This window comes from Schistocerca serialis, chromosome 11 (assembly GCF_023864345.2).
Source record: "Schistocerca serialis cubense isolate TAMUIC-IGC-003099 chromosome 11, iqSchSeri2.2, whole genome shotgun sequence".
NCBI lineage: Eukaryota > Metazoa > Arthropoda > Insecta > Orthoptera > Acrididae > Schistocerca > Schistocerca serialis.
In genome coordinates, this window is record NC_064648.1 from 189,756,811 (window position 1) to 189,779,539 (window position 22,729).

At 43.8% G+C, this 22,729-nt stretch overlaps 1 protein-coding gene across 1 annotated transcript in view; it reads right to left on the reverse strand.

Moving 5' to 3' along the window:
* Nucleotides 1-8,605, reverse strand: part of LOC126426633 (putative sodium-dependent multivitamin transporter) — a 67,534-nt gene extending 58,929 nt beyond the window's left edge. The window contains exon 1 of the mRNA XM_050088521.1: nucleotides 8,453-8,605. Within this exon, the coding sequence (XP_049944478.1) occupies nucleotides 8,453-8,605 (153 nt within the window). The remainder of the gene's footprint in view (nucleotides 1-8,452) is intronic.
* Between the last annotated feature and the right edge of the window lie 14,124 nt (nucleotides 8,606-22,729).

A 22,729-nucleotide genomic window follows, 5' to 3' on the forward strand; every position in this document is an offset into this window, starting at 1 on the left:
TCTGGTGTGAAAAGAAGCGAAAAGGGGTTGGTTGGGGCTGGGTTATGTTGATCCTGTGGTGAAATAGTGTAGGTAGATAACGATGTGAATAAAGATTAGGTGGTTGTGTTGCCGCCAAAACACGTTAAAGGGTGGAGAAATTCGGGAACATTTCGAAAAAACTACGTGAGGATGTATTAAAAGTAGTGGTATGGTGGTGGCAGATTATGGAAATGAGGCTAACAATAGTCTGATGGAGAAATAACGACGTTAAAACCTGTGGGAAGCGGCTAAAAATGATCGGTGATGTGAAAAAACGGAAATGGAAATAAAGCAAAAGTTGTTAAAACTAGCCGAAAAGGTTGTTTATTGATCCAACTCCCCAAGACACTATCCAAATTGAACCCTGTCTGGAACAGTTCCATCCTCCGTCACAGCGGGACCCACCTCCTCTTCCTCAAAATCACCCTCTCCTAACCTTCCAGGAATTTCTGACTTCCAGCCTTGCCTCTCAATCCTTCTTAAAAAACCTTAATCCTACTCCCAACATCACCACTGCTGAAGCCCAGGCTATCCGTGATCTGAAGGCTGACCAATCCATCGTCATTCTTCCGGCTGACAAGGGTTCCACGACTGTGGTACTTGATCGTCGGGAGTATGTGGCTGAGGGACTGCGTCAGCTTTCAGACAACACTACTTACAAAGTTTGCCAAGGTAATCCCATTCCTGATGTCCAGGCGGAGCTTCAAGGAATCCTCAGAACCTTAGGCCCCCTACAAAACCTTTCATTTGACTCCATCAAGCTCCTGACCCCACCAACACCCCGCACCCCTACCGTCTACCTTCTTACTAAAATTCACAAACCCAATCATCCCGGCCGTCCCATTGTAGTTGGTTACCAAGCCCCCACAGAATGCATCTCTGCCTACGTAGATCAACACCTTCAACCCATCACACGCAGTCTCCCATCCTTCATCAAAGACACCAACCACTTTCTCGAACACCTGGAATCCCTACCCAGTCTGTTACCCCCGGAAACCATCCTTGTAACCATTGATGCCACTTCCTTATACACAAATATTCCGCATGTCCAGGGCCTCGCTGCAATGGAGCACTTCCTTTCATGCCGATCACCTGCCACCCTACCTAAAACCTCTTTCCTCATTACCTTAGCAAGCTTCATCCTGACCCACAACTTCTTCACTTTTGAAGGCCAGACATACCAACAATTAAAGGGAACAGCCATGGGTACCAGGATGGCCCCCTCGTACGCCAACCTATTCATGGGTCGCTTAGAGGAAGCCTTCTTGGTTACCCAGGCCTGCCAACCCAAAGTTTGGTACAGATTTATTGATGACATTGTCATGATCTGGACTCACAGTGAAGAAGAACTCCAGAATTTCCTCTCCAACCTCAACTCCTTTGGTTCCATCAGATTCACCTGGTCCTACTCTAAATCCCATACCACTTTCCTTGACGTTGACCTCCACCTGTCCAATGGCCAGCTTCACACGTCCGTCCACATCAAACCCACCAACAAGTAACAGTACCTCCATTATGACAGCTGCCACCCATTCCACATCAAACGGTCCCTTCCCTACAGCCTAGGTCTTCGTGGCAAACGAATCTGCTCCAGTCCAGAATCCTTGAACCATTACACCAACAACCTGAAAACAGCTTTTGCATCCCGTAACTACCCTCCCGACCTGGTACAGAAGCAAATAACCAGAGCCACTTCCTCATCTCCTCAAACCCGGAACCTTCCACAGAAGCACCCCAAAAGTGCCCCACTTGTGACAGGATACTTTCCGGGACTGGTTCAGATTCTGAATGTGGCTCTCCAGCAGGGATACGACTTCCTCAAATCCTGCCCTAAAATGAGATCCATCCTTCATGAAATCCTCCCCACTCCACCTAGAGTGTCTTTCCGCCGTCCACCTAACCTTCGTAACCTCTTAGTTCATCCCTATGAAATCCCCAAACCACCTTCCCTACCCTCTGGCTCCTACCCTTGTAACCGCCCCCGGTCTAAAACCTGTCCCATGTACCCTCCCACCACCACCTACTCCAGTCCTGTAACCCGGAAGGTGTACACGATCAAAGGCAGATCCACGTGTGAAAGCACCCACGTGATTTACCAACTGACCTGCCTACACTGTGGAGCCTTCTATGTGGGAATGACCAGCAACAAACTGTCCATTCGCATGAATGGACACAGGCAGACAGTGTTTGTTGGTAATGAGTATCACCCTGTGGCTAAACATGCCTTGGTGCACGGCTAGCACATCTTGGCAGAGTGTTACACCGTCCGGGTTATCTGGATACTTCCCACTAACACCAACCTGTCAGAACTCCGGAGGTGGGAACTTGCCCTACAACATATCCTCTCTTCTCGCTATCCGCCAGGCCTCAATCTCCGCTAATTTCTATTTGCCACCGCTCATACCTCACCTGTCTTTCAATATCACCTTTGCCTCTGTACTTCCGCCTCGACTGACATCTCTGCCCAACCTCTTTGCCTTTACAAATGTCTGCTTGTGTCTGTGTATGTGCGGATGGATATGTGTGTGTGTGCGAGTGTATACCTGTCCTTTTTTCCCCCAAGGTAAGTCTTTCCGCTCCCGGGATTGGAATGACCCCTTACCCTCTCCCTTAAAACCCACTTCCTTTCATCTTTCCCTCTCCTTCCCTCTTTCCTGACGAAGCAACTGTTTGTTGCGAAAGCTAGAATTTTGTGTGTATGTTTGTGTTTGTTTGTGTGTCTATCGACCTGCCAGCGCTTTTGTTTGGTAAGTGTCATCATCTTTCTTTTTAGATATATATATATATATATGCTGAGAAAGAAAACTGGCGTTCTACGGATCGGAGCGTGGAATGTCAGATCCCTTAATCGGGCAGGCAGGTTAGAAAATTTAAAAAGGGAAATGGATAGGTTGAAGTTGGATATAGTGGGAATTAGTGAAGTTCGGTGCCAGGAGGAACAAGACTTCTGGTCAGGTGACTACAGGGTTATAAACACAAAATCAAATAGGGGTAATGCAGGAGTAGGTCTAATAATGAATAGGAAAATAGGAATGCGGGTAAGCTACTACAAACAGCATAGTGAACGCATTATTGTGGCCAAGATAGATACGAAGCCCACACCTACTACAGTACTACAAGTTTATATGCCAACTAGCTCTGCAGATGACGAAGAAATTGAAGAAATGTATGATGAAATAAAAGAAATTATTCAGATTGTGAAGGGAGACGAAAATTTAATAGTCATGGGTGACTGGAATTCGAGTGTAGGAAAAGGGAGAGAAGGAAACATAGTAGGTGAATATGGATTGGGGGACAGAAATGAAAGAGGAAGCCGCCTGGTAGAATTTTGCACAGAGCACAACATAATCATAACTAACACTTGGTTTAAGAATCATGAAAGAAGGTTGTATACATGGAAGAACCCTGGAGATACTAAAAGGTATCAGATAGATTATATAATGGTAAGACAGAGATTTAGGAACCAGGTTTTAAATTGTAAGACATTTCCAGGGGCAGATGTGGACTCTGACCATAATCTACTGGTTATGACCTGTAGATTAAAACTGAAGAAACTGCAAAAAGGTGGGAATTTAAGGAGATGGAACCTGGATAAACTAAAAGAACTGGAGGTTGTACAGAGATTCAGGGAGAGCATAAGGGAGCAACTGACTGAAATGGGGGAAATAAATACAGTAGAAGAAGAATGGGTAGCTTTGAGGGATGAAGTAGTGAAGGCAGCAGAGGATCAAGTAGGTAAAAAGACGAGGGCTAGTAGAAATCCTTGGGTAACAGAAGAAATATTGAATTTAATTGATGAAAGGAGAAAATATAAAAATGCAGTAAGTGAAACAGGCAAAAAGGAATACAAACGTCTCAAAAATGAGATCGACAGGAAGTGCAAAATGGCTAAGCAGGGATGGCTAGAGGACAAATGTAAGGATGTAAAGGCTTATCTCACTAGGGGTAAGATAGATACCGCCTACAGGAAAATTAAAGAGACCTTTGGAGATAAGAGAACGACTTGTATGAATATCAAGAGCTCAGATGGAAATCCAGTTCTAAGCAAAGAAGGGAAAGCAGAAAGGTGGAAGGAGTATATAGAGGGTCTATACAAGGGCGATGTACTTGAGGACAATATTATGGAAATGGAAGAGGATGTAGATGATGATGAAATGGGAGATATGATACTGCATGAAGAGTTTGACAGAGCACTGAAAGACCTGAGTCGAAACAAGGCCCCCGGAGTAGACAGTATTCCATTGGAACTACTGACGGCCGTGGGAGAGCCAGTCCTGACAAAACTCTACCATCTGGTGAGCAAGATGTATGAAACAGGCGAAATACCCTCAGACTTCAAGAAGAATATAATAATTCCAATCCCAAAGAAAGCAGGTGTTGACAGATGTGAAAATTACCGAACTATCAGCTTAATAAGTCACAGCTGCAAAATACTAACGCGAATTCTTTACAGACGAATGGAAAAACTGGTAGAGGCCAACCTCGGGGAAGATCAGTTTGGATTCCATAGAAACACTGGAACACGTGAGGCAATACTGACGTTACGACTTATCTTAGAAGAAAGATTAAGGAAAGGCAAACCTACGTTTCTAGCAGTTGTAGACTTAGAGAAAGCTTTTGACAATGTTGACTGGAATACTCTCTTTCAAATTCTAAAGGTGGCAGGGGTAAAATACATGGAGCGAAAGGCTATTTACAATTTGTACAGAAACCAGATGGCAGTTATAAGAGTCGAGGGACATGAAAGGGAAGCAGTGGTTGGGAAGGGAGTAAGACAGGGTTGTAGCCTCTCCCTGATGTTGTTCAATCTGTATATTGAGCAAGCAGTAAAGGAAACAAAAGAAAAATTCGGAGTAGGTATTAAAATTCATGGAGAAGAAATAAAAACTTTGAGGTTCGCTGATGACATTGTAATTCTGTCAGAGACAGCAAAGGACTTGGAAGAGCAGTTGAATGGAATGGACAGTGTCTTGAAAGGAGGATATAAGATGAACATCAACAAAAGCAAAACAAGGATAATGGAATGTAGTCTAATTAAGTCGGGTGATGCTGAGGGAATTAGATTAGGAAATGAGGCACTTAAAGTAGTAAAGGAGTTTTGCTATTTGGGGAGCAAAATAACTGATGATGGTCGAAGTAGAGAGGATATAAAATGTAGGCTGGCAATGGCAAGGAAAGCGTTTATGAAGAAGAGAAATTTGTTAACATCCAGTATTGATTTAAGTGTCAGGAAGTCATTTCTGAAAGTATTCGTATGGAGTGTAGCCATGTATGGAAGTGAAACATGGACGATAAATAGTTTGGACAAGAAGAGAATAGAAGCTTTCGAAATGTGGTGCTACAGAAGAATGCTGAAGATTAGATTGGTAGATCACGTAACTAATGAGGAAGTATTGAATAGGATTGGGGAGAAGAGAAGTTTGTGACACAACTTGACCAGAAGAAGGGATCGGTTGGAAGGACATGTTCTGAATCATCAAGGGATCACCAATTTAGTATTGGAGGGCAGCGTGGAGGGTAAAAATCGTAGAGGGAGACCAAGAGATGAATACACTAAGCAGATTCAGAAGGATGTAGGTTGCAGTAGGTACTGGGAGATGAAAAAGCTTGCACAGGATAGAGTAGCATGGAGAGCTGCATCAAACCAGTCTCAGGACTGAAGACCACAACAACAAACAACATATGCTGAGGAATAAGTATGTTATTTCGTGAAGAATGAATAATGGATGAGTAATTGAGAATATGTTGAGAGGAGAGAAACTAGATTTGAACGCTATATCACATGTACTCATGGAATACAGAATGAAAGTAGTGGAAAGAATATTATTTATTGAAAGATTGGTATGCCTGAGATAATAACATATGTGATGTCTTCTATATTCTTATAACTACAGGTGAAAGTATAGATTTATGTGGAAAGAATTATTTACAGCAGCCACTGTTGGAAATATACCAGAAGATTTAAATCTATAACACTTTAACACTAAACTAATGGGAACTTGTAACGAAATTTTTGGAGTTATGTAGGCTTGACACTTCAGATTGGAAGAATTATTTAAGAGAACATATTTAGCAGTCATCTAATGACATAATTAAAGCTCATCTACTGTACTGAACTAATGCACCATTAAATAGAAAGGAGTACACAAAACATCAGTCCTCTGTTGTGGCTCATACTCTCATCCCTCCCTTAGAAAAATTTATACATGATGATGAAATATTTGACATTATATAATTCGTGATTATCGGACAGTATGGAGAGACATACACATATTTATTTATGAATAGAATTTTACAGGTACCACAAGGTAAATACAGAATCGATATACAGCATGGAACGCAGCAGCAATTACCCAAAAAGATTTATTTACTTATTAAATAAAACATTTATTTATATTGCTTGATACTCATGAAAGGAAGGAGATGAACTACACAAACTTTATAAGAACATGATTGACGTACTGATGTCCATACTTGTAGGATCCTAACATATTTAGAGGGGCACCGCTCTTAGAAACGGTAATAGACGGGTACCTCTCTTAGAAACAGCAATAGTGGGGACACCACACTTAGAAACGGTATTAGGTATAGGAACTTTTACATTATATTAAGTTAACATGTATTTTATCTATCATATTTTATTTTGTGTAGTCCACTGTAGGGGATGACTTTACTAGTATTTATGAAGTAGTTAGCAACCATCCCATGAAGCTACCCTCCTACAGAGGGCTGTCTTGAAGCTTGAAATATGTGTAAATTTTATTCCAGGAGGCAAGATGAATTTTAAATTGAATATTCTAGCGAGTTGCCACAATTATCTTCAAATGTTGCAAGTATAACGGAGAAAAAGAAGGAATGAAAGAAAAAAGAATGAGCTAACAAATAAAATGTATACTTCAATCTGAATGTAATGTAATTCAATGTCAGCACAATGATATTGAATGTAACTTAAAAATTTACTATATTTATCATTTAATTATGTATATGTACTATATGACAACAATGTAACTATCTCATGTAATGATTAATTGTAAATATTCGTATATTTATGTACTTACTATATCAAGAAATGTATTTTAAGGAGATGTTAATGAACCGCAAAGGACTTGTGCATATAGCACATGATTCATATAAATGGAACTGAAAATGCAAAGAAGAAACTAACGTGATGGAACACTGGTCAAGAAATATTTACGTAGTGCCAATATGTCTTGAAGTGTATGGTGTAGTGGAAGCTGGCAGGTCTTCAGATTGGTGTAAAAGACAAGCTCATCACCTGTCGTAGGCAGTGAGGTGTTTCCTGTGCCCTCATTGACCATTTATACACCGGTAGACGCCACCAAAATTCGACTGCTGGAGATCACAATTTCGTGTTGACACATTGCACAAACTTTGGATTTTCTTCAAGTCACACGCAAGAGATCCAGGCAGTACACACTCACTCAGAATCCGATACTACGTTTAAAGACATTGGAGCAATATAATAGAAACATTTATTGCTCGAATTAAATCCATTGTAAACACGAATCATGTGAACTGAATTCAAACGCTGAGCTAAGCAACGATAATACGCTGCAATTCAAAGACATTAATGTTACGACTCCCAAAGAAGATACACACCGAAAAGACTGTATATAAAGACTGATAAGCAAAGAGCATTGTGCTCAGAAATATTTTTTGTAATATGTAAATTTTTTTTTCTCATATATATATGTATCTATGTAAATTTTCTATACTGCCACGCTCGTTTGCGGAGCGTGTCAGTAGAGGAGGCATTGTAATGGTACTTTGACTACCGCGCCTCCGCCAATACAAAGATATAATTTACGATCGCGCACGCTGAAGAGCGCTGCACCAGCGACCGATTTTTATAACTAATTTTGTTCGTCTCTTTACTCTTTGCGTAGGTTTTTGTTTTTAACAACTAATTGATGACACTCTCTCTCTTGTCTTTATACGAAAGACGTGTATTTTTCGGCGATGTGTTGAATGTGCTTTTGGGTGGAAATTAAAATTATATTACAAAGCGAGGTTGTTTCAATAGTGATTCGAGGAGGTTATCGCCAAATTTGTAAATTGATCATGACAGTGACAACTTGAAGAAGTTTTCAACAAACGGAGAAAAGTGAAAGACGGGTCGTCCTACAAGAGAAATTAGGAGGACAGCCATGAAGACTATATTGTAATTAATACTGCGTATTTAACAAGATTATAAGGTAAATTTCAATTAGTTTCTGATGCTATTTACGTACAGTCGCTTTTTGTAGTGTTGCCGACCTGGTCTGCCATGCACGGTCAAATTACAGCACGATCTCAATCAATAATACGAAGTCCGCCTTATCCGTAACTGAAACCACCAAAATTCAAAACCCAATCAGATTTTCTATTTTATATTTTCACGGCAGAACCCCGAAGGAAAAGTAAACACTACAAGTCCTGTGGTGGCGCGGATGGCGAGCGCGGGCGCGTACAGCACTATGCCCATGTAGAGCACCATCTGCAGCGAGAAGGCAATGCTGGCGCACAGCCGGGCCGCCACGCCGAAGCACATCTCCAGGTACTGCAAAAGCCGAGCACCGGCCATGGCTGTCAATATGCTCGTGCTCATACGCACACCACAGCCGACAAAGGCATACGCGGTCAAAAGCACAAAATGGAGCCACGCATTAACATGAAGTTCTGCTTCAAATTAGGGAATGAAGTGACCGAAATTCATCGAATACCAAAGCAGAGCTGCAGTATCGAAGCAGGGGGTAAAATGTACAGTCGTGGACAAAACGAGCGAAACCCCTGGCCTTTTCGTTATGCTGATTCGCACAGCTTTAAAGTCTGCTACACAGCGTATCAGGCAAGGCGACGAAGTGCTACCAACTTACTATGCACAGGCGTGAAATTGAAAAACTATCCTAAATTTGTCAGACTGTTTTCAATCATGTGTAAGACTATATTAATACTGAAACTTCCTGGCAGATTAAAACTGTGTGCCCGACCGAGACTCGAACTCGGGACATTTGCCTCTCGCTGGCAAGTGCTCTACTATCTGAGCTACCGAAGCACGACTCACGGCCGGTACTCAACGCTTTACTTCTGCCAGTATCTCGTCTCCTACCTTCCAGACTTGACAGAAGTACAGCTGTGAGTACCAAGCGTGAGTCGGGCTTCGGTAGCTCAGATGGTAGAGCACTTGCCGGCGAAAGGCAAAGGTCCCGAGTTCGAGTCTCGGTCGGGCACACAGTTTTAATTTGCCAGGAAGTTTCATATCAGCGCACACTCTGCTGCAGAGTGAAAATCTCATTCTATATTAATACTGATTAGTGTGTTAACCACAACACCTAAATATAAGATAGAAATTAAAGAATAAACGCTAGGTAGGTCTCTAGAAGAGCGTAGCGTTCCAAAGGATTGGAAAAGGGCACAGGTCATCCCCGTCTTCAAGAAGGGACGTAGAACAGATGTGCAGAACTATAGACCTATATCTCTTAACGTCGATCAGTTGTAGAATTCTGGAACATGTACTATGTTCGAGTATAATGACTTTTCTGGAGACTAGAAATCTACTCTGTAGGAATCAGCATGGGTTTCGAAAAGACGATGGTGTGAAACCCAGCTCGCGCTATTCGTCCACGAGACTCAGAGGGCCATAGACACAGGTTCCCAGGTAGATGCCGTGTTTCTTGACTTCCGCAAGGCGTTCGATACAGTTCCCCCACAGTCGTTTAACGAACAAAGTAAGAGCATATGGACAATCAGATCAATTGTGTGATGGGATTGAAGAGTTCCTAGATAACAGAACGCAGCATGTCATTCTCAATGGAGAGAAGTCTTCCGAAGTAAGAGTGATTTCTGGTGTGCCGCAGGGGAGTGTCGTAGGACCGTTGCTATTCACAATATACATGAATGACCTTGTGGATGATATCGGAAGTTCACTGAGGATTTTTGCAGATGATGCTGTGGTCTATCGAGATGTTGTAACAATGGAAAATTGTACTGAAATGCAGGAGGATCTGCAGCGAATTGACGCATGGTGCAGGGAATGGCAACTCAATCTCAATGTAGACAAGTGTAATGTGCTGCGAATGCATAGAAAGATAGATCCCTTATCACTTAGCTACAAAATAGCAGATCGGCAACTGGAAGCAGTTAATTCCATAAATTATCTGGGAGTACGCATTAGGTGTGATTTATAATGGAATGATTATATAACGTTAATCGTTGGTAAAGCATATGCCAGACTGAGATTCATTGGAAGAATCCTAAGGAAATGCAATCCGAAAACAGAGTGATGTGTCGACAGAAGTGCCGACACAGTGTGGTTTCACGAGACCACTATGCACGCTAAACTAACGCAGACGGGCGTGAATTCTGTAACAGGATACGTATGAATACTATAAAGAAAAGAACGGAGCTTAGGTTTACTTAACTTTACTTCCCTAGGAATACATCTCTCCTGATTATACAAATGAGACTTTTAAGATACATGCACTGTTACAAATGGCGCCTTGCTAGGTCGTAGCCATTAACTTAGCTGAAGGCTATTCTACTGTCTCTCGGCAAATGAGAGAGAAGGCTTCATACGTCTAGTCGCTAGCAATGTCGTCAGTACAACTGGGGCGAGTGCTAGTACGTCTCTCGAGACCTGCCATGTGGTGGCGCTCGGTTTGATCACTGACAGTGGCGACACGCGGGTCCGACATGTACTAATGGACCACGGCCGATTTAAGCTACCACCTAGCAAGTGTGGTGTCTGGCGGTGACACCACACAGAGGAAGTAGGTTACGGTATGCTTTTTCGCCCACTGCTTGAGTACTGCTCAGCAGTGTGGGATCCATACCAGATAGGGTCGATAGAAGAGAGAGAGAAGATCCAACGGAGAGCAGCGCACTTCGTTACAGGATCATTTAGTAATCGCGAAAGCGTTACGGAGATGATAGATAAACTCCAATGGAAGACTCTGCAGGAGAGACGCTCAGTAGCTCGGTACGGGCTTTTGTTAAAGTTTCGAGAACATACCTTCACCGAAGAGTCAAGAAGTATATTGCTCCATCCTACGTATATCTCGTGAAGAGACCATGAGGATAAAATCAGAGAGATTAGAGCCCACACAGAAGCATACCGACAATCCTTCTTTCCACGAACAATACGAGAATGGAATAGAAGGGACAACTGGTAGAGGTACTCAAGGTACCCACCACCAAACACACTCGGGTGATTTGCGGAGTATGGATGTAGATGTAGATGAATTAGCATGAACTGTAGTAATGAAATTGAATTTCAGCTTATCGAGATAACATAACTGTTTTAGTAAGACTAAGTACCCCAGATAATGACGAATTAACAAAATATTATGCGCAGTCTTTCCCGAAATGATCTGTGTCAACGTTCAGTCCAGTCATACTGGTTTACCGTTGCTGACCTACAATGAAAGTGTGCAAATTTAGCAATGCGTGAAGATTCATAACGAAATTCAGTTAAAAATCATTTAGCGATATGAAGTGGGACAAGCATGTAATGGCAGTCGTGGGGAAGGCAGATAGTCGTCTTCGGTTCATTGGTAGAATTTGGGGAAGATGTGGTTCATCTGTAAAGGAGACCGCTTATAAAACACTAATACAAAATAATCTCGAGTACTGCTCGAGCGTTTGGGATCCCTATCAGGTCGGATTGAGGGAGGACATAGAAGCAATTCAGAGGCGGGCTGCTAGATTTGTTACTGGTAGGTTTGATCATCACGCGAGTGTTACGGAAATACTTGAGGAACTTCGGTGGGAGTCTCTAGAGGAAAAGAGGCGTTCTTTTCGTGAATCGCTACTGAGGAAATTTAGAGAACCAGCATATGAGGCTGACTGCAGTACAATTTATTGCCGCCAACTTATATTTCGCCGAAAGACCACAAAGATAAGATAAGAGAGATTAGGGCTCGTACAGAGGCATATAGGCAGTCATTTTTCCCTTGTTCTGTTTGGGAGTGGAACAGGGAGATAAGATGGTAGTTGTGGTGCGAGGTACCCTCCGCCACGCACCGTATGGTGGATTGCGGAGTGTCTATGTAGATGTAGATATAGACATATGGTCGTGGACGAAACGAGCGAGACCCCTCGCCTTTTCGTTATGCTGATCCGCACAGCTTTAATGTGTGCTACACGGCATAACAGAGAAGGCGACGAAGTGCTACCAACATAATATGCAAGTTCACTCACAAGGAGATGGCACGACCGTGGAGTCGTGGATTTGTCCGAAATTGTGTGGTGAAACACGACCCCTAACATCTCACGTGGTTAAAATAGTAAGACCCACTACTCGGAAAATCCCGAGAAAAATCGATCCAAAGTTTCTTAGATGCCTTATGAGTATAAAATATTAGTCTATTGCCAAACCGCTGTCTAACCTATATGGTTAGAGCTCGGACCCTTACGCCAGAGGTCTCGGGTTCGATTCCTCCTCTGGTACTTTTCTTTTTTTCTGTTGCTTGCAAAATTGCAGCGCATTGTTACAGGAGAATCGTGAAATTAATTCCCAGGAAGATTGTATAAAAATTCATTCTATAATTCACCCTCAATTATCGTCACCAATATCCCGAGACATGATTAAATATGCCCAGTTTGCCTCAAAATTATCAGAAACTCAAAACATTTTCGTAAATGTTAGTGGGGCATGTTTTTGTACAGATTTATTGCAAACGCCCTGTGATTGTAAAAAATCCGTTTTATGTGCTGCGCAAGATGTTGCAAAAATTATTGCTTTGTTTGTTTTTACGATAATTACCACTGCGGTTCTTGTTTATAATTATTATATATATAAAAATAATTGAATGTTTCACAATCGACTTTGTTATTCTGATTAAAAACCCAATGTTACTCCTCATCTACTTTACAATGAAAAATGGAAAACCCACCGCCATGAATTGTGTTGTTGGACAAAAAGAAAATACTTTTTATTCAATAATGTAACTAATTTGTTAAAGATAATGTAGGTTTGGGAAGCTTTCTGAATAATTGGTGGAATAACCAAAGAAAATGAAACAGAACAGAAAAAATTGTGCTGGGGGAGTAATCGAACCCTAGACCTCTGGCGTAACACTCCGTGCCCTAAACATCCAGGCCACACGGCGGCTGGTCAGTGGGCTAACATTTTATGTTCGTAAGGCACCTAAGAAACTTTAGATAAATTTTTCACTGGATTTTCCGGGTAGTGTGTCCAAATATTTTAACCACGCGAGGTGTTAGGGGTCCTCTTTCACCACACAAAATTTCAGACAAATCCCCGACCCCACGGTCGTGCCGTCTCCTTGTCAGCTGATTGCTGAGATAGCTAGCACTGGGGAAACAGCATCCTCTGCCACCACTTCGTGGGAAACGAAATACCTCAAGTACAAGCCAAGGTGTTGTATTTGCATATATGTGACTATGACTTGTATCTAAAGTGTGGTTATGGATAGTACGTATGCTCAGATTGCGAATCTAACATCATGAATAATGACAAGGGGAAATGAATTAAGCGTCCAACCTCTTCTGTAACATCAAATATATTTTAGTTATTCTTTTTTAAATGAACTGCGCAGAAAATCATTCACCACAGGTGAGTAACTTTTTAGTAACGCCAGATGATATTAACAGCTTGCCGGCGCGGGTTAGCTGTGCGCTCAACGGCGTCATATCGCGGACCGACTTGCTCCTTGCGCCGTCAGTTCGAATCCTTCCCCGGGCATGGATATCTGTTAGGATTTTTGCCTTTCCTTAATCTTTCTTCTAAGATAAGTCGTAGGGTCAGTACTGCCTCACGTGTTCCAACATTTATACGGAATCCAAACTGATCTTCCCCGAGGTCGGCTTCTATCAGTTTTTCCATTCGTCTGTACAGAATTTGCGTTAGTATTTTGCCGCCGTGACTTATTAAACTGATAGTTCGGTAATTTTCACATCTGTCAACACCTGTTTTCTTTGGGATTGGGATTATAATATTCTTCTTGAAGTCTGAGGGTATTTCGCCTGTTTCATACATCTTGCTCACCAGATGGTAGAGTTTTGTCAGGACTGGCTCTCCCAAGGCTGTCACTAGTTCTAATGGAATGTTGTCTACTCTGGGGGCCTTGTTTCAGTGTTAGGTTAGGTAGGTTGAAGTAGTTCTAGATCCAGGGGACTGATGACCTAAGCAGTTTGTTGGCATAGTTCTTACAGCCATCTTTTGACCTTTCGCGTAAATTTTCTTTACATAAACAGCCGTATCTTTAGATTGCGTCGACATAGCTCACTTTTTTACACCACCAAGGGACCGTATACCGCAGAAAGTGCGATACGTTTCCACTTATTATGTCCACCCCTACTCGAGGTAAACGTGTTTTAAGGGTTAGGTAGACAGACAGACGGTCAAGAAAGTGATACCAGTTTTTACCGATTTACGTGACGAAATCATAACAACGAAAATAATTACCACAGTTACTGAATATGAGGGCCACATAATAATTTCCGCTACTCTTTATTCGAAATGTTTCAGTTGCAGTCGATACATCAGCATACTAATCGTAGCTACGCTTAGGATCCATATCACGTATAAAGGAATGCAAATAAAATCAGTTTGCCTATACACGTGGTAGTTCAGATCCCACTATTAATGCAACCGCGTTTTAAATGTGCGAGCATTCCCATTACTAGCTACCTTAAGGAACACGTCGGCTAATAAACGTTTTCTGGCTGTGACAGAATGGAGAATTCGAAACATTTTAGAATACGTTTGGCAGCTGCGTCGCCGTTTATTTGCTGGGGTGGTGCAGAATTATCTTACTAAATTTACTCGCTAATAAAATTTTTTTGTTATTTCGATAAACATTCCGAATGATTGTCACATAAGCGGTGACATACAGGTAGACGATTCATGTTTTTGAGTCAAGAAAACTTCATCTAACAGAAAATGCAGATCATTTTGCCATTTTCATTGCGAAATTGCCGGCTTATTCATGTTTGGGGTAATAATAGAGGGCTGTTTGCCTGGGTTGTCTGCTAGCGTAGTGAAAGGTGTTTGCTACTGCAAGGGAGGTCTGGTTTGTTTTCTATTCGATGGAGGAGGATAGACTATCAGTTAAGGAATTTTAAGAAATTCTCCCGCCCCCAATAGGTTTTATTGCTACCTTTATTCTGTACTAGTGCCCTGTGGATATCGATGTGAAACTCTTGTAAAATTTCATACTTGTTACTGCCTACTTTTTCCGCTTCTGTCAATAACTGAATGATTTTTAACTGAATTTCGTTATGAATCTTCACGCATTGCTAAATTTGCACACGTTCATGGTAGGTCAGCAACGGTAAACCAGTATGACTGGTCTGAACATTGACACAGATCATTTCGGGAAAGAATGCGCATAATATTTTGCTAATTCGTAACGATCTGGAGTACTTAGTCTTACTAGAACAGTTATGTTATCTCGATAAGCTGATATTCATTTTTATTAGTACAGTTCATGCTAATTAGCGTTTATTCTTTCATTTATATCTTATATTTAGGTGTTGTGGTTAACACACTAATGAGTATTAATATAGTCTTACACATGATTGAAAACCGTCTGACAAATTTCGGATAGTTTTTCAATTTCACGCTGTATGTTAGGGGTCGTGTTTCACCACACAATTTCGGACAAATCCACGACTCCACGGTCGTGCCATCTCCTTGTGAGTGAACTTGCATATTATGTTGGTAGCACTTCGTCGCCTTGTCTGTTATGCTGTGTAGCAGACTTTAAAGCTGTGCGGATCAGCGTAACGAAAAGGCGAGGGGTCTCGCTAGTTTTGTCCACGACCGTACGTCTGTATCTACATCTACATCTACATGCATACTCCGCAATCCACCATACGGTGCGTGGCAGGGAGTACCTCGCACCACAACTAGCATCTTCTCTCCCTGTTCCACTCCCAAACAGAACGAGGGAAAAATGATTACCTACATGCCTCTGTACGAGCCCTAATATCTCTCATCTTTGTGGTCTTTCCGCGAAATATAAGTTGGCGGCAATAAATTGTACTGCAGTCAGCCTCATATGCTGGTTCTCTAAATTTCCTCAGTAGCGATTCACGAAAAGAACGCCTCCTTTCCTCTAGAGACTCCCACCCGAGTTCCTGAAGCATTTCCGTAACACTCGCGTGATGGTCAAACCTACCAGTAACAAATCTAGCAGCCCGCCTCTGAATTGCTTCTATGTCCTCCCTCAATCCGACCTGATAGGGATTCCAAACGCTCGAGCAGTACTCGAGAATAGGTCGTATTAGTGTTTTATAAGCGGTCTCCTTTACAGATGAACCACATCTTCCTCAAATTCTAACAATGAACCAAAGACGACTATCCGTCTTCCCCACAACTGCCATTACATGCTTGTCCCACTTCATATCGCTCTGCAATGTTACGCTCAAATATTTAACCGACGTGACTGTGTCAAGCGCCACACTACTAATGGAGTATTCAAACATTACGGGATTCTGTTTCCTATTCATCTGTATTAATTTACATTCATCTATATTTAGAGTTAGCTGCCATTCTTTACACCAATCACAAATCCTGTCCAAGTCATCTCGTATCCTCCTACAGTCACACAACGACGACACTTTCCTGTACACCACAGCATCATCAGCAAACAGCCGTACATTGCTATTCACCCTATCCAAAAGATCATTTATGTAGATAGAAAACAACAGCGGACCTACCACACTTCCCTGGGGCACTCCAGATGATACCCTCACCTCCGATGAACACTCACCATCGAGGACAACGTACTGGGTTCTATTACTTAAGAAGTCTTCGAGCCACTGACACACTTGGGAACCAATCCCATATGCTCGTACCTTAGTTAGGAGTCTGCAGTGGGGCACCGAGTCAAACACTTTCCGGAAGTCGAGAAATATGGTATCCATCTGATACCCTTCATCCATCGTTGGCAAGATATTATGTGAAAGAAGGGCGAGTTGCGTTTCACAGAAGCGATGCTTTCTAAAGCCGTGCTGATGTGTGGACAGCAACTTCTGTCTCAAGGGAATTCATTATATCCGAACTGAGAATGTGTTCGAGAATCCTGCAACAAACCAATGTTAAGGATATTGATCTGTAATTTTGAGGATCTGTCCTTCTACCCTTCTTATACACAGGCGTCACCTGCGCTTTTTCCAGTCGCTCGGGACAAGAGATTCGCGATAAATGCAAGCTAAGTAAGGAGCCAATGCAGTAGAGTACTCTCTGAAAAACCGAATTTGAATCCCATCAGGACCTGGCGATTTATTTATTTTCAACCCATTCAGCTGTTTCATAACCCCAGGGATGTCTATTACTATGTTCTCCATATGGGAATCCGTATGAGACTCAAACGGCGGTGTGTGTGTGTGTGTGTGTGTGTGTGTGTGTGTGTGTGTAAACGCTTCAGAGACGGAAAGGAGGGTGTTGAGGATAAGCCGCATTCAAGCCAACATGCACAGTCCCAAACAGCCTCAAGAGAGAGTGACGGATGCTTCTGGATGACCGGCAACGAACTTTAACAATGAGAACAGAAGAGTTGAAAATAAGCTAAGACAGTAAACACACACATCAAAAAAAATTCTGTATCACCCCAGTTCCCAGAATTCCTGAATATAGATGATGACTGAATGTTGTGCCACAGACACAATCGCTTTGGCTGTTCAGAGATGTCACTAAACCCGCCGAAAGATGTAAACAACCACGCATGAGGAGCACGTATTAGATGGAGGGGGTCGGACAGCCGATCAGTTCCAGTCATTCCACCAGGAAGGAGGTACATGGCTTGTGCCGTCTGTAGTTCAACTGTGCATAGACGGTCAGTACCGCGGATTGATCGCATCCGCATTGTTACTTTGGGCCAGGAAGGGCTCTCAACACGGAAAGTGTCCAGGTGTCTCGGAGAGAACTAAACCGATTATGTTTGGACATGGAGGAGATACAGAGTGACCGGAACTGTCGATGACATATCTCGCTCAGCTCGCCCAAGGGCTACTACTGCAGTGGATGACCGCTATCTATGAATTTTGGCTCGGGCCAACCCTGGCGCAACGCCACCATGTCGAATAATGCTTTTCGAGTAGACAGGACGTCCTGTGACGACAAACTGTGCGCAATAGGCTGCACGATGGGTAACTTCACCACGGACGTCTATGGCAAGGTCCATCTTTACAACCATGTCAATATGCTGGGCGGTACAGATAGGCCCAACAACATGCTGAATGGACCATTATTCACTGACGAGTGCCGCATATGCCTTCAACCAGACAATCGTCGGAGACGTGCATGGAGGAATCCCTGTCAGGCTGAACGCCTTAGACACACTGTCCAGTGAGTGCAGCAAGGCGGAGGTTCCCTGCTGTTTCGGGGTGGAATTATGTGCTGCCGACGTACGCCGCTGGTAGTCAGAGAAGGCGCTGTAACAGCTGTACGATACGTGAATGCCATCGTCCAACTGATAGTGCAAGCATATTGGTAGCATACTGGCGAGGCATTCGTGTTCGTGGGCGACAATTCGCGCCCCCATCGTGGGCATCTTGTGAACGACTTCCTTCAGGATAACACCATCGGTCGATTCGAGTGGCCAGCATGTTCTCTAGACATGGACCCTATCAAAAATGCCTGGGATAGATTGAAAAGGGCTGTTTATGGACGACCACTCTGAGGGATCTAGGCCGAATCTCCATTGCAAAGTTGGTCAATCTGGACCACCAGTGCCTTGATGAACTTGTGGGCAGTATGCCACGACGAATACAGATATGCATCAATGCAAGAGGGCGTATTAGAGGTACCAGTGTGTACAGCAATCTGGACCACCACCTCTGAAGGTCTCGCTATGTTGGTGATACAACATGCAATTTGTGGTTTCCATGAGCAATAAAAAGGGCGGAAATGATGTTTATGTTGATCCCTATTCCAATTTTGTGTACAGGTTCCCGAACTCTCGGAACTAAGGAGATGCAAAACATTTTTTGATGTGTGTACTTTATTCACAAATATTCGCAAACTTCGTAAATATCCAACAACGTGAGACCACTGTACGTACAGATTTCACAAAAAGCACTTGTTGATAGGTTCGAATAGTTTTACAACCAGTGTCAGAAGTTTCTTGTATTTAATGGTGATAGCTCTGCAGGCCAGTAAAGGAACTTTGCTAGCAACTTTTGTTTCCTTTATTTTCAGAGAGTATCAGCGAACTTTTCAGGTGCACCTCGTGTTACGACAGTGTCACCAGAAGTGTGAAAATTCCGCAATAACATGAGGTTAGACAAATTGCTGTTTATTAATGTAGCTTTTCTAACGTGTTTCATACAAAATTAAAAGTGTGTGACAAACGCCAACATGTTTAATATGTTGCTGGTCCAACGTCTCTTGTTAAGTCTATGACCAAGTATCTCATAAGTGTAGCTGAAATTTAAATGCAGGTTAAACCTTTGTGATCTGAAACGACTTCCAATACCCGTGTCATTAATAAAAATGGCATCTACTCTGCCTATTTCTCATCTGGAGTCTCAAACACCACCAAACCATTAGAAGTCAGACCAAATGGTGAGCAGATAGTATGTTGTATTAGATAAGGGGTTCAGAAACAAGTACCAGCTAATTATACAGCGGCAATTCCCCCTTGCTTCTTACTTTACAGTATTTACATACACTATGCGATCAAAAGTATCCGGACACCTGGCTGAAAATGACTTACAAGTTCGTTGCGCCCTCCATCGGTAATGCTGGAATTCAATATGGTGTTGTCCCACCCTTAGCCTTGATGGCAGCTTCCACTCTCGCAAGCATACGTTCAATCAGTTGCTGGGAGGTTTCTTGGGGAATGGCAGCCCATTCTTCACGGAGTGCTGCACTGAGGAATGGTATTGACGCCGGTTGGTGAGGCCTGGCACAAACTCGGCATTCCAAAACATCCCAAATGTGTTCCACAGGATTCAGGTCAGGACTCTGTGCAGGTCAGTCCATTACAGGGATGTTATTGTCGTGTAGCCACTCCGCCACAGGCCGTGAATTGTGAACAGGTGCTCCATCGTGTTGAAAGATGCAATCGCTATCCCCAAATGGCTCTCCAACAGTGGGAAGCAAGAAGGTGCATAAAACATCAATGTAGGGTTGCGCTGTGATAGTGCCACGCAAAACAACAAAGGCTGGAAGCTTCCTCCATTGAAAACACGACCACACCCTAACAAAAAATGGTTCAAATGGCTCTGAGCACTATGGGACTTAACATCTGTGGTCATCAGTCCCCTAGAACTTAGAACTACTTAAACCTAACTAACCTACGGACATCACACACATCCATGCCCGAGGCAGGATTCGAACCTGCGACCGTAGCACACCCTAACACCACCGCCTCTGAGTTTCACTATTGGCACTACACACGCTGTCAGATGACGTTCACCGGGCATTTGCCATACCCACACCCGGCCATTGAATCGCCACAGTGTGTACCATGTTTCGTCACTCCACACAATGTTTTACCACTGTTCGATCATCCAATGTTTACGCTCCTTACACCAAGTGATGCATCGTTTGGCATTTACCGGCGTGATGTGTGGCCTACGAGCAGTCGCTCGACCATGAAATCCAAGTTCACTCACCTCTCACCCAACTGTCATAGAACTGGCAATGGATCCTGATGCAGTTTGGAATTCCAGTGTGATGTACTGAATAGATGTCTGCCTATTACACATTACGACCCTCTTCAGCTGTCTGCGGTCTCTGTCAGTCAACAGTCGAGGTCAGCCTCTACGCTTTTGCACTGTACATGTCCCTCCACGTTTCCACTTCACTATCACATCGAAAACAGTGGACCTAGTGATGTTTAGGAGCGTGGAAATCTCGCATAGAGACGTATGACGCAAGTGACACCCAATCACCTGGCCACATTCGAGGTCCTTGAGTTGTGTGGAGCGCCCAATTCTGCTCTCTGACGATGTCTAATGACTACTGAGGACGCTGATATGGAGTACCTGGCAGTAGGTGGCAGCACAGTGCACCTAAGATGAAAAACGTTTGGGGTGTCCGGATACTTTTCATCACAAACTGTATCTGCATATCCTCTACAGTTAATTCTGTTTCTCTCTTCTTAACTTCCGCAGTTTAGTCTGCGCAGTCCTCCTGCTGGAGATTCCTGGTGCTACATGGGAACCTGTCAGCTCACTCTGAGATAAGTGCAGTTACTATAGGCACGAATTCGAAATATGGGTTAGCACCTGGACACCCGGCAGCATGGTCACACGTATGCTACAGGCAGGTTGCCTTCACTCATACAGAGTCTGTGGGCATCAGGTAGCCCGCAGGTGGGCATGTGAGCTGCAAGAGCCTACTGTACTCCTCACCTACTGAAAAAAAAATGCAGAATTGACCCAGACGCTAAGGCAGACACTCTCGTAGAAGTCTTCACCAATGACTTCATCCGCATCAATGAACCTACCAACCGAGATCACGTTCCAGAAGCAGTGGGACAGCTACAAATATTCATGGCGAGACAGGACAAAAACTGCCACACTGAAGAAATCACTGCAGAAAGAGTGACGACTCCAACCACCTCAATGCAAGGAAGGCAGGTGACCCTGACCTCACGAATAAGATGCTGAAACTAATGCTCCCAATAGCAGCCTGGCCAAGCCATTCAATATCTTACAAACTGGACAGTAATCCTGTTATAACCTTTAATCACCAATAATTGCGTGGATATTCAAACACACTCACTTAGAAACAATAGCTGGTTACATGATAACAACTCAGTACCTCTCATTCGACTGCCGTGCCGTGACATGCGGCCGGCGCCGTTCGTAGCTAGGTGGCGCTCCCGCGCTCAGCCGAGTTGCAGAGCGCCTCTATTGTCGTTTGCGCGTACTGTCGTGGCGGCACTGTTAAATCTCGTGGCACTGTCACAACACTTTCCCCATCCTTGAAAAAAAACACTCACTTCCTTGGAGACACGGACAGTGCGGAGACATTCGTGGCCTCTTGTGAGGCCCCGAGAAGATTCCGCAGAGAGACACAAGAGTATGGTCGAAAACGTCCAGGACGGAAGCTCGTGCGTGGAACGTGCCTCCTGGACGAGATGATGAGTGAAAACTCCGGAGCAGCATCCATAGGTGTCGTGGACCTGAGGGTGTTCTCCAGCGAGATGTGTTCCGGGGAAGGCGGCGTTCGACTGGGGCCGGTTCCGGCGTACTCGGAAGTGGTAGCGACGTCGGCTGCATCAACACGTACGGTAGATCGACAGCAGCGACAGGACTGGCTTCTAGGGCTGGTGGAGGCGAAGGAGGGGGCGGTGGCACCGGCGTGGCCACCACTCGTGGGCGCATCTGGTCGTAATAGCGAACAACCGTGCCGTCGTCCGTACGTATTTCACAAAGCCGGCGGCTGCGAAGAGGCTTGACCACCCCTGGAATCCATTTAGGGCGAGATCCATACCCTCGTGACCACACGTCGGCGCCCACCGAGTATTTTCCCGCACTAGGGGACACAGCACAAGGCCTGACAGGGTGAAGCAGGTGCAGTAGAGTGCGCGGTTGGCGGCCATGCAAGAGTTCAGCAGGGCTGCGATCACCCAGAGGCGTGAAGCGATAAGAACTCAGAAATTGCAGCAGAGCGTCATCTGTGGAAAAATAACTAAGGAATTTTTTCATCTGGCTTTTGAAAGTGCGGACGAGGCGCTCGACCTCCCCATTCGATTGCGGATGGAAGGGCGGTGCTGTAACATGA